The sequence below is a fragment of the Ylistrum balloti genome, unplaced genomic scaffold, assembly GCF_031769215.1.
Source record: "Ylistrum balloti isolate Yb309-2 unplaced genomic scaffold, AGI_CSIRO_Ybal_v1 Utg370254, whole genome shotgun sequence".
NCBI lineage: Eukaryota > Metazoa > Mollusca > Bivalvia > Pectinida > Pectinidae > Ylistrum > Ylistrum balloti.
Window position 1 is genome coordinate 420,295 of NW_026782202.1, and position 12,884 is coordinate 433,178.

At 34.7% G+C, this 12,884-nt stretch overlaps 1 protein-coding gene across 1 annotated transcript in view; it reads left to right on the forward strand.

Moving 5' to 3' along the window:
* Positions 1-3,555: 3,555 nt before the first annotated feature.
* The window catches only part of LOC132552533 (solute carrier family 23 member 2-like), a 28,551-nt gene continuing 19,222 nt past the window's right edge, over positions 3,556-12,884 (forward strand). Inside the window, exons 1-3 of the mRNA XM_060216712.1 lie at positions 3,556-3,675; positions 10,792-10,949; positions 11,599-11,693. Of these exons, the coding sequence (XP_060072695.1) occupies positions 3,556-3,675; positions 10,792-10,949; positions 11,599-11,693 (373 nt within the window). The remainder of the gene's footprint in view (positions 3,676-10,791; positions 10,950-11,598; positions 11,694-12,884) is intronic.

Below are 12,884 nucleotides of genomic sequence, written 5' to 3' on the forward strand. Positions count from 1 at the left end.
CTGTACCGTTTGCCTACATCATATTGTGATATGTTCTACAACAGACAATTCAGCTACATTGAATTACAACAGGAATACATACACATAAAAAACCAAGCCAATACCAACATGGTAACATCATCAAAATTCAAACTCGCATTCCGTAAAACGAGGTCAAAATATGAACAATAGAAAGATTTACACGGAGACTCCCGCAAAAGTGCAAGGAGAATAAGTCTAGGTGTTCCGGAAGAGTAAGCATTTTCTGCTTCATCGACGACAAACCTTTGTCAATCCAAGTAAGTAATGTCACCTTCTCGAATGATAATAAGGTATACAACAACGGAACCAACAGGCAAACTAACGAGCATCAAAGAAATATGAAACAAAATATTGGTCTGGTTGATTTACAACTGATTTGCGTGATTATAAATGTGTATGCTGATACAACTGAACAAAAGCTAAAAGTTTCACCAAGATCTCTGCATCTTAACAGAAGATGTGACCGATTATTTTTTCGGTATCAATAGGACAAAACATGGTTTATATATTGCCGAGAAATCAATCATCTTGAATTCATATACAGTTGAAGAATTGAATGGAGAGATATAACAATGTTTCAGCTTCCTCGAGGCATGTTTTCTTCCCGCGTCGCTTTGAATATTTTCTTTTGTTTTGAGTTCATAAACAAGAGATATATAAAGGAAGTCAGGAAGTCGGCTAAAAAAAATTCTAGTTTTGTACACGCTATGAACAATACGTGACCATTTTTCTATGCATTTTATGCCTCCTTATCGTAAAATCGGAAGCATATTGATTTTATGCTGTTTTTTGTCTGTTGTGAACTATGACGTTGCCCATTACTATTGCACCGTACGCAATAGGGCTTTCATAATTAGCATGTGACAAAAACCATTAAACCATGACCGTTACTTTTGACCTACATTTGAAGGAAAAAACAAATTGACCATGGTTTTTTGAACCATAAGAGGTATGACATTCATATTTCGCATTTGTGTGTTTTTTTTTTTTTTTTTTTTGGTGGTACCAAATTGTTTGAACATGTGACCTTGATCGTTTGACCTTACGTTTGAAAGTTGAAATAGAAATAATTGCTACAATGAAGACAAAAGTGTTTCTCAAAGTGTACATGTAATTAGCAAATGCCTTACAAAGTACATCTTTAATGACCCACTTGAGAAGTTTAACGTGTTAATGCTAAAACCTTTGTCAACATATTTAAATAAGGATATGCCTTTACTCATATATTAAGTGTACAGAACCTTTACATAACGGTGTATATATATAACAATATATACACATAAAAGTAGTATTAGATTCATTGACGAATCTATTGCATATTTCTGATAAACGACTTAAGATAAAATTCGTTTACATGATTACAATTGACTATGTCCAAATGCAAACAGATCATACCTATAAATAAACATACAAAGCGATTATTCGCATGAATCGGGTGCATAAGAGACACACCATATGGTAGAGACACCATCTGATTGAAATCATCACCATCTGATAGACACCATCTGATTGAATCATCACCATCTGAGAGAGACACCATCTGAGAGAGACATCATCTGATTGAATCATCACCATCTGAGAGAGACACCATCTGATTGAATCATCACCATCTGAGAGAGACACCATCTGAGAGAGACACCATCTGATAGAGACACCATCTGATTGAATCATCACCATCTGAGAGAGACACCATCTGATTGAAATCAACGCCATCTGAGAGAGACACCATCTGATTGAAATCAACGCCATCTGATAGAGACACCATCTGATTGAATCATCACCATCTGAGAGAGACACCATCTGATAGAGACACCATCTGAGAGAGACACCATCTGACAGAGACACCATCTGAGAGAGACACCATCTGATAGAGACACCATCTGATTGAATCATCACCATCTGAGAGAGACACCATCTGATTGAATCATCACCATCTGAGAGAGACACCATCTGAGAGAGACACCATCTGAGAGAGACACCATCTGAGAGAGACACCATCTGATAGAGACACCATCTGAGAGAGACACCATCTGATTGAATCATCACCATCTGATTGAAATCATCACCATCTGATTGAAATCATCACCATCTGATTGAAATCATCACCATCTGAGGCGATTATTTCAATTTTAAAAATAAATACGGATGAATTTGTTTATGTGTTCTATTTATAGATCAAATCCGAAGTTATGGCATGAATACAGATTTTGATCGATTTTGGTTAAGTTAAAAATAAAATTTCGTTAGATTTAATTGTCCATTCAAAAGCATTTATGCACAATAAGAGGAAGATAAAGTAACGTTATTGTAGTGAGGCGTATTCTACATCACATGAACCAATCGTGTAGCTGCAAGTAAAAACAGAATAAATCAGCGTTTAGATTTATTCACATCAGGCCTATTAAAAGGCTTGTACTATAGTCCTCTGTGTGTCACTTGTAGCATGACAACCAAACAGCACGTATAAGGTAAGCACAGAAACCATGGTACTGAATCTGTTGAATATGACTCCACAACTGTCAGACAAAACGGGTGTAAGTATGGGTTGACTGTGACTTCACAACTGTCAGACAAAACAGGTTTATGTGTTGACTGACTCCACAGCTGTCGGACAGAGGGGTTTAATTATGGGTTGACTGTGACTTCACAACTGTCAGACAAAACAGGTGTAAGTATGGGTTGAATATGACTTCACAACTGTCAGACAAAACAGGTGTAAGTATGGGTTGAATATGACTTCACAACTGTCAGACAAAACGGATGTAAGTATGTGTTGACTGTGACTTCACAACTGTCAGACAAAACAGGTGTAAGTATGTGTTGAATATGACTTCACAACTGTCAGACAAAACAGGTGTAAGTATGGGTTGAATATGACTTCACAACTGTCAGACAAAACGGGTGTAAGTATGTGTTGACTGTGACTTCACAACTGTCAGACAAAACAGGTGTAAGTATGGGTTGAATATGACTTCACAACTGTCAGACAAAACAGGTGTAAGTATGTGTTGACTCTGACTCCACAACTGTCAGACAAAACAGGTGTAAGTATGTGTTGAATATCGCTCAAAGGGCGTATAGATTATGTAAGTAGGTCAATGACTCTCAAACGGCGTATAGATTATGTAAGTAGTTCAATGCCTCTCAAATGGCGTATAGATTATGTAACTAGTTCAATGAAGCTAAAACGGCGAATAGATTATGTAAGTAGGTCAATGACTCTCAAACGGCGTATAGATGATATAACTAGTTCAATGACTCTCAAATGGCGTATAGATTATGTAACTAGTTCAATGAAGCTAAAACGACGTATAGATTATGTAACTAGTTCAATGAAGCTCATGTGGCGTATAGATTATATAACTAGGTCGATGACTCTCCAATGGCGTATAGATTATGTAACTAGGTCAATGACTCTCAAAAGGCGTATAGATTATGTAACTAGTTCAATGAAACTCAAATGGCGTATAGATTATGTAACTAGGTCAATGGCTCTCAAATGGCGTATGGTTTATGTAAAGGGTCATTTTCAGAATGGAATTCCAAGACGAACTTGCCGCGAAAACCAATAAAAATCAAAAGTGCGTGAGTTCACTGGAGTATGATGTTGGCGACTGGCCACCTTTTCTGATATCTCTGGCTGTAGCATGTCAGGTAAGCAATATTGCAACACGTGTATAGGTGTTATTCAGGTGTTTTAAAGGTGAAAATGAGTCTTGTGATATAGTTTACAACCAATTACTTTGCATACTAAGAACAAAATTTAAATACAACATAATTTATTTAGTAATATTCTTATACTTTTATATATAAAAGATAATATATATAATATTGTAATATAGATTTTGTAAAACTACAGGTAAACAATTCAATAAGGCAAATGATATAAAATTTGAAAACCATGTTATAATTGCTGTGTGATATTTTCTATGTCCCTAGTCCTACAGTAGACTTATATATTAGTACGAGATAATTGACGAAAAGTTCAAAGAAAATTTTAATAGAAGTTCATCATTTTTACTAATGCTAAAATAACAACGAGGAAAAATCTCAACATAGTGTTCGTTTGGGGGTTGTCGTTTTCTGTACATTACAATGTATGTTACATATATCATAGATATAGCTAAAAGTGTATATGCTGAATCAGTAGTATATTCTCTGTAATACCTTTTTAACAAAGAGTATGTGACATTTGACATCAACATTCATAATTTGGATCTTGCGTTGCGCGATGTCGATTTTTAATACATTAATTTTCTGAATGCTGAATGTCGAACTCGACATTCGACATTTAATATTCAGTAAATTAATGCCATGCATCTTGACAATGTTGAATGTCGGATGTCGAGATGCATGGTATAATTTTCCTAAATGTCGAATGTCGAGATGCATTGTATAATTTTCCTGAATGTCGAATGTCGAGATGCATGGTATAATTTTTCTGAATGTTGAATGACGAGATGTATGGTATAATTTTTCTGAATGTTGAATGTCGGATGTCGAGATGCATGGTATAATTTTCCTGAATGTCGAATGTCAAGATGCATGGTATAATTTTCCTGAATGTCGAATGTCAAGATGCATGGTATAATTTTCCTGAATGTCGAATGTCGAGATGCATGGTATAATTTTCCTGAATGTCGAATGTCGAGATGCATTGTATAATTTTCCTGAATGTCGAATGTCGAGATGCATGGTATAATTTTTCTGAATGTTGAATGACGAGATGTATGGTATAATTTTTCTGAATGTTGAATGTCGGATGTCAAGATGCATGGTATAATTTTCCTGAATGTCGAATGTCGAGATGCATGGTATAATTTTCCTGAATGTCGAATGTCGAGATGCATGGTATAATTTTCCTGAATGTCGAATGTCAAGATGCATGGTATAATTTTCCTGAATGTCGGATGTCGAGATGCATGGTATAATTTTCCTGAATGTCGAATGTCGAGATGTATGGTATAATTTTCCTGAATGTTGAATGCCGGATGCCGAGATGTATGGTATAATTTTCCTGAATGTCGAATGTCAAGATGCATTGTATAATTTTTCTGAATGTCGAATGTCGAGATGCATGGTATAACTTTCCTGAATGTCGAATATCGGATGTCAAGATGCATGGTATAATTTTCCTGAATGTTGAATGTCGAATGTCGAGATGTATGGTATAAGTTTCCTGAATGTTGAATGTCGAGATGCATGGTATAATTTTTCTGAATGTCGAATGTCAAGATGCATGGTATAATTTTCCTGAATGTCGGATGTCGAGATGCATGGTATAATTTTCCTGAATGTCGAATGTCGAGATGTATGGTATAATTTTCCTGAATGTTGAATGCCGGATGCCGAGATGTATGGTATAATTTTCCTGAATGTCGAATGTCAAGATGCATTGTATAATTTTTCTGAATGTCGAATGTCGAGATGCATGGTATAATTTTCCTGAATGTCGAATGTTGGATGTCAAGATGCATGGTATAATTTTCCTGAATGTTGAATGTCGAATGTCGAGATGTATGGTATAGGTTTCCTGAATTTCGAATGTCGAGATGCATGGTATAATTTTTCTGAATGTCAATGTTTAGATGCATGGTAAAATTTTTCTGAATGTTGAATGACGAGATGTATGGTATAATTTTTCTGAATGTTGAATGTCGGATGTCGAGATGCATGGTATAATTTTCCTGAATGTCGAATGTCGAGATGCATGGTATAATTTTTCTGAATGTCGAATGTCGAGATGCATGGTGTAATTTTCCTGAATATCGAACGGCGAGATGCATGGTATAATTTTCCTGAATGCCGGATGCCGAGATGTATGGTATAATTTTCCTGAATGTCGAATGTCGAGATGCATGGTATAATTTTCCTGAATGTCGAATGTCGGATGTCAAGATGCATGGTATAATTTTCCTAAATGTTGAATGTCGAATGTCGAGATGTATGGTATAATTTTCCTGAATGTCGGATGTCGAGATGCATTGTATAATTTCCTTGAATGTCGAATGCCGAGATGTATGGTATAATTTTCCTGAATGTCGAATGTCGAGATGCATGGTATAATTTTCCTAAATGTCGAATGTCGAGATGCATTGTATAATTTTCCTGAATGTCGAATGTCGAGATGCATTGTATAATTTTCCTGAATGTCGAATGTCGAGATGCATGGTATAATTTTTCTGAATGTCGAATGTCGAGATGCATGGTATAATTTTCCTGAATATCGAATGGCGAGATGCATGGTATAATTTTCCTGAATGCCGGATGCCGAGATGTATGGTATAATTTTCCTGAATGTCGAATGTCGAGATGCATGGTATAATTTTCCTGAATGTTGAATGTCGAATGTCGAGATGTATGGTATAATTTTCCTGAATGTCGGATGTCAAGATGCATGGTATAATTTTCCTAAATGTTGAATGTCGAATGTCGAGATGTATGGTATAATTTTCCTGAATGTCGGATGTCGAGATGCATTGTATAATTTCCTTGAATGTCGAATGCCGAGATGTATGGTATACTTTTCCTGAATGTCGAATGTCGAGATGCATGGTATAATTTTCCTGAATGTTGAATGTCGAATGTCGAGATGTATGGTATAATTTTCCTGAATATCGGATGTCGAGATGCATTGTATAATTTCCTTGAATGTCGAATGTCGAGATGCATGGTATAATTTTCCTGAATGTCGAATGTCGAGATGCATGGTATAATTTTTCTGAATGTCGAATGTCGAGATGCATGGTATAATTTTCCTGAATATCGAATGGCGAGATGCATGGTATAATTTTCCTGAATGCCGGATGCCGAGATGTATGGTATAATTTTCCTGAATGTCGAATGTCGAGATGCATGGTATAATTTTCCTGAATGTTGAATGTCGAATGTCGAGATGTATGGTATAATTTTCCTGAATGTCGGATGTCGAGATGCATTGTATAATTTCCTTGAATGTCGAATGTCGAGATGCATGGTATAATTTTCCTGAATGTTGAATGCCGGATGCCGAGATGTATGGTATAATTTTCCTGAATGTCGAACGTCAAGATGCATGGTATAATTTTCCTGAATGTCGAATGTCGAGATGCATGGTATAATTTTCCTGAATGTCGAATGTCGAGATGCATGGTATAATTTTCCTGAATGTCGAATGTCGGATGTCGAGATGCATGGTATAATTTTCCTGAATGTCGAATGTCGAGATGTATGGTATAATTTTTCTGAATGTTGAATGTCGGATGTCGAGATGCATGGTGTAATTTTCCTGAATGTCGAATGACGATATGTATGGTATAATTTTTCTGAATGTTGAATGTCGGATGTCGAGATGCATGGTATAATTTTCCTGAATGTCGAATGTCGGTAATGCATGGCGTTAATATTCTGAACGTTAATTGTCGAGTTGCATGACATTAATGTTCTGAATGTTGAATGTCGAATGTAGCATGCGGAGTAAACTTCTCACACAGTTCAAAGAAAACACTATTTTTCCTAGACTTCAAAGGTGGGTGTCTCAGTATTTGTTAGGTATGATATCTGTCAACATAAATTTGTATTTTGATACGAAATTGATGTTAAATCAGTTTTATGGTCGGCGTCTTAAATCATTGAACTTAATACGTTTGCTTTTATGAGATGTTGATATAAATAACATATTTGGTACCGAAGCCTGTATCCAGAATATTTGTACTTAATCAAATGAAGTGGTTTTCATCTCCGCTATTTAAAATTTTCTAAACGATAAACACTTGTTAATTGTGAAATGGCGCGGTATGTTATGACATCAAACAAGACAAAAAAAAAAAAAAAACCAATAAAACATTGATATTTAGATCAAATATTTCACCGATTAGAAAGATTGTCTCTTAACTATCTTTTCATCAATAAAAATATCATTTTTACAGCAGCATATTAGTAAAAAATGGCCCCAAAATTATCTACTTTAAACTGCGTTTCTTAATGCGAGTACTTTAGATTCTGTTTTCATACGCCTAAAGCCCTCTATAAATAGACCGGTTGTTTATTTTCCCAAAACATGATACTAATTTACTTTATTTTATTTTACAACAATTGCGAAGCAAGTTTTTCCAACTTATATAAATCACTCTTGTTGGCTCGGATGGAAGCGCGCGAGGGGTCTTAGTGTGGGAGATCACCAGCGTGTAGTTCCCTTAACTATGACCTATTTAGCGTTAATCTAGTTGATAATGCATCCTGTAGTTGTGGTCATCCTTGTGAGAATGTCTATCACTTTTTTATTGAATGTCCCCTGTTCTTAATTGAAAGGCGTATTTTGGTACATAATCTAAATATTTTGAATGTTCCGTTTGATATTGAACTTCTTTTATATGGTAATTGTAATTTTTCTGTGGACCTTAATTCAACCATTTTTAGACATGTGCAAAATTTTATTAAACCAGCAACAAATTTTGAGTTAATATGTATCAACATTTGTATTATCAGTATTGTATTGTATTGTATTGTATTGTCAGTATTGTACTATATTGGCATATTGTTTTGTATTGTCATATGTAATGTATCTTTGGAGAAGGCGTTGATAAGTTGTAATAACTTGTGCCTAATCCACTGTCTGTATTTGACAATAAATATGTTTAAACTAAACCAGCGTGCCCGGGGAAATCCCACGTGGTCGGGCAAGCGACCCCATACATCTATTGGGGGAATGAAAAATCACAAGTTTAATGTTGAAACATTACGCTCAGTTTTTGATACTTATGCTAGTAGTATATTAACATAAGCAAGTGAAGTTTGGTGATTCCATAAAGCTACTGATGTTGAAAAAGTACATTCACATTTTTGTAAAAAGATTTTAGGTGTTGCGAAAAGTCCATATCATGATCTAGTTTATTTTGAATTAGGAAGATTACCAATGTATATTGTCAGAAAATTGAAATTAATGAAATATTAGACTAAAATCAAAGATAAATATAATTGTGTGTTGAAAGCATGCTATGAACAAAGATTATTTGATAACGATGAGTGGATTGTAAATATTAAGTTAGAACTAGATAAATTAGGATTAGGGTACTTATGGAACAGCAGTCATGACAGAAAACTAGTATACAAGTTAATAGAGAGTAAGTTTCAAGAAATTCATATTCAAGAATTGTTGAGCAATATTCGAAATTTTCCGAAAGGTTATTTATATCATCACTTTATCGGCAATTTTGGGCTGCAGTATTATTTAAGGAAACCTATCGATTATCGATTCAAGAAATGTATATCAAAAATAAGATTATCATCACATCAGCTCAGTATTGAAAGTGGTAGATATAGGAACGTAGCCAGATAAAATAGGATCTGTACACTATGTAATAATAGAGATATTGAAGACGAATTCCATTTTATTTTAAAATGTACCTTTTATGTTGACCTCCGATCTAGATATTTGAAATCATGTTATTTTCGCAGACCTAGTGTTTTCAAATTAATTCAGCTTCTGAGTATAAACAATGTAAAGGAATTAAATGCCCTTGGAAAATTGATTCATTATGTATCTAAACGGCGATCTGAATTATTATAGGCATACTAAGCAAAATATTATAAATTAGATTTGATTTGTAAAACGTTAACTTTTTCATACACAACATTGTTTCCTTTCATTGATAAGGGTATGCGCGGATTCGCATGTGTGCTTACAATGTATGTAAACGTTCATGTGAAGGTGTGTGTGAGAATGTGCTTTATAATTTGGTTACGTTCTGGATATGTATTTATATGAAGTTGTACATGTTTATTATACATTATTAAGCATACTCGTCAAGGGAGGTCACTCTCCATATATGTCAATTATAACATGTTTATGTATGTATGTATAATATTCATGTAAACCTATGGGTTGTAAGGCCCCCTGAATAAACTTGAACCACGGACGGCTAGGTGAAAGATTAGTGCGACCACCCTAAAAACCAGCATCAATACTACAGGTTATGCAGTAGTGTGTTCTTATACTTATGTACGAGAGTCAGTATATAGTCGCAAAGCAAAATTTATATGTCTACCTTATATAGAGGATACTTCATCGGTTTCTATATGATATCATACATTTTTCACGAGTATGACAAAAAAATTTTTTTTCACAATTAAAAAGCACGAGTGAAAAAAAAAACACGATATGTTCAGTTATACGAGTAAAATTTAAGTCCCCTTTTGTTACTTATATTAAAAATAATAATAATAATAATAATAATAATAATAATAATAAAAACAAGACAAAACAAACAAAAAAACAAACAAATCAAACAAGCTGTGTTTATAAACCACTGTGTTCCCGGTTGCAACAAAATTAGAAGTGAGGAACATGCTAATTGCATGGACACTTCTTCATTGGGGAAATGTTGTTTTATTCTTTTTTTAAATTTTCAAATGTAGGTCAAAGGTCACGGTCTAGGTCATATGGTGAAAGGTTTTGGTACCACCGGAAAGGTCACAATGAATACAACATTGAACAATTGACTGCGTTTAAGAGCGAGAAAAATAATTACTTTTTTTTTCAATTTCCTTTGTGTTGAGTAAACAGATTAATTGTTATACCATTTTAAATTTGAGGACATATCATAGTCTTTTTTGGTAAAACAGTTTAAACTGGAACAGTAGATGTGGTGCAGTAATCACTCTGTAAATATGGTAACTATGGTAACTATGAGACAACTACGTGACGTGAAAGGCGTGAGGCCACATTTAGATGTTTGTGTCGGCGTTATGATAACGAGGATATGGTACCATGACGTATGATTTGTGTTACAGCATTTAGTGATCTGTATAAGTGCCGTGGTTACGATGACGTATATGATTTCTGACGTCATTTGTATATCAACCAATGACCCGATCCGATCGAAAATCTTCTGTTCATCCTTGTTCATGGTCGGCATAGCAACAATGACACAAACGTTACTGGGTATAAGGTAAGTCGCTGAAGCGAATAGTGAGCATTAAAGTAAGTGTTTCAGATGTGAATCATTTACAATATACAAAAAATATATAATATTTATATAGTTTGTACTGCTGTAGAACCGTAAATAAAACCCAATAACACGAATGCCAAATATTGACAAAATAATTCTATGAATACCATTGCATAAGTTTGGAATATAATCCAAATGTACCGGGAAATTTTACTTTTTGTTCATAGACGTTACTCATCAACTATATAATGAAAAATGAAAATAATGGCAAGCTCTCAAAGTCAGAGTCGAGTAAATGACAAGAGAACTGACAGTTATGCAAATCTGAGAACGTAGAGATTAGTAAAAGACGCAATATATATTGACTATAAAACAAAACAGTATCACAGTCGTCTCGTCGTCCTAGAACTCGTCAATGATCTCAGGACAAAAAAGTGTTCATCAGTCTAAAGAAGAAGCATATTGTGACTCTCTTCAATTATATGTCAACTTCTGAAAAAGCAAAATATTGTACCATGTACAAAGAGATCTCGAAAGAAATTCGTTTTCTGATGTTGTAAATGTGATGTTAGAATTTGTACCCTTACCTTCCGTTAGGATGAACGCATGTAATTAATTCAAGGGTTGATGTTCTTCCTGTTATACACAGGTTACCAGTATTTCAGGGTCCATCTTTTACATTTCTGCCTCCACTTCTGGCGATGAAAACCAGTGGAGCATGGACCTGCCACACGCCTAATGAAGGTAATATTATCTATAAACCAATTTCGTGTTACTGTATGCAGAGACTGTTATTGTCTTGTTTTTCATTTTATTTTTTTTTTAGCGAAATATTATCTTTCATTTTATTCCGAAAAAGGGAAAATATTAATTCGTTGTAAAAAAAACAGATCTAAAAGGTAATAAATTGGAAAGAAAAGATATACTGTAAATCACCTATGTTTCGCGAATATTTTTTTTGCGGACTTATTCCAGAAATGATTAAATTATCGAGTGATGAGTTAATTGGTAATTAATATCATCGAGATTTATTTGCGTACAAATAAATGCGAGAGATTTGAATTCGCGATTAACTCTCTTCGTTTATTTACGCGAAAATAGATCCCACGCCAAATTTAAGTGAAATATAGTATGTTCGTTTTAACAGAAAATATTTAAAAGGACAATGGTCAAAATAAAAACATTTATTTACCTAGCAACAATGGTTTAACATCACTGTTATTGGCCCGGATTAAAGCACATGATTGTGGCTTATATGTGAAACCGCCTTCAAACAATAAAAATAAAATATAGACTATCTCAACACAATAAAATGTTCAAACAAGACTAATGAATTTTTTTTTTGAGCGAGAGCGGGGTATCTCAGTCGAAGGCTAAGATCCTGTAACATAATCCCAACCGAGGCATTAGCCGAGATCAGGAAGTTACAGAATCTTAGCCCGAGCGAGATAGGTTTATCTCATTCGAGGACTAAGATCCTACAACAAAATCCCAACCGAATGTTACAGGATCTTAGCCCGAGACTGAAATACCCAACTCTCGCTCTGTTACAGGTAATAGATTTTTTTTCTCGCATCTACTACTCTGAAAATTACTCAATATTTCATCTGAGTTTGGCGTATCCCGTGGGGGCCTCAAACTACCAACACAGCCTCTTTACTTTTAAACGTTTGGATAGTGCCGCGTAAACAATACAGGCCATACTAAAAATTAAGAGAGCGGGGTCGCATTTTCTTTTTCATTTTAAATATGATAAATGAAAAAGAATATCGTCGAAAGATTAACAACGACGTAACCTACGTTTTTGTTGAAATGCTCGAGTGTAGGTGCCACCTTCGCTTACACGCGGATGAATACACCGATGCTTTAAAAAAATCCGCGAAAACGCGCGTAATGGTACTAGACGGATCGGGCGAGATAGAAAAATGTAGGATG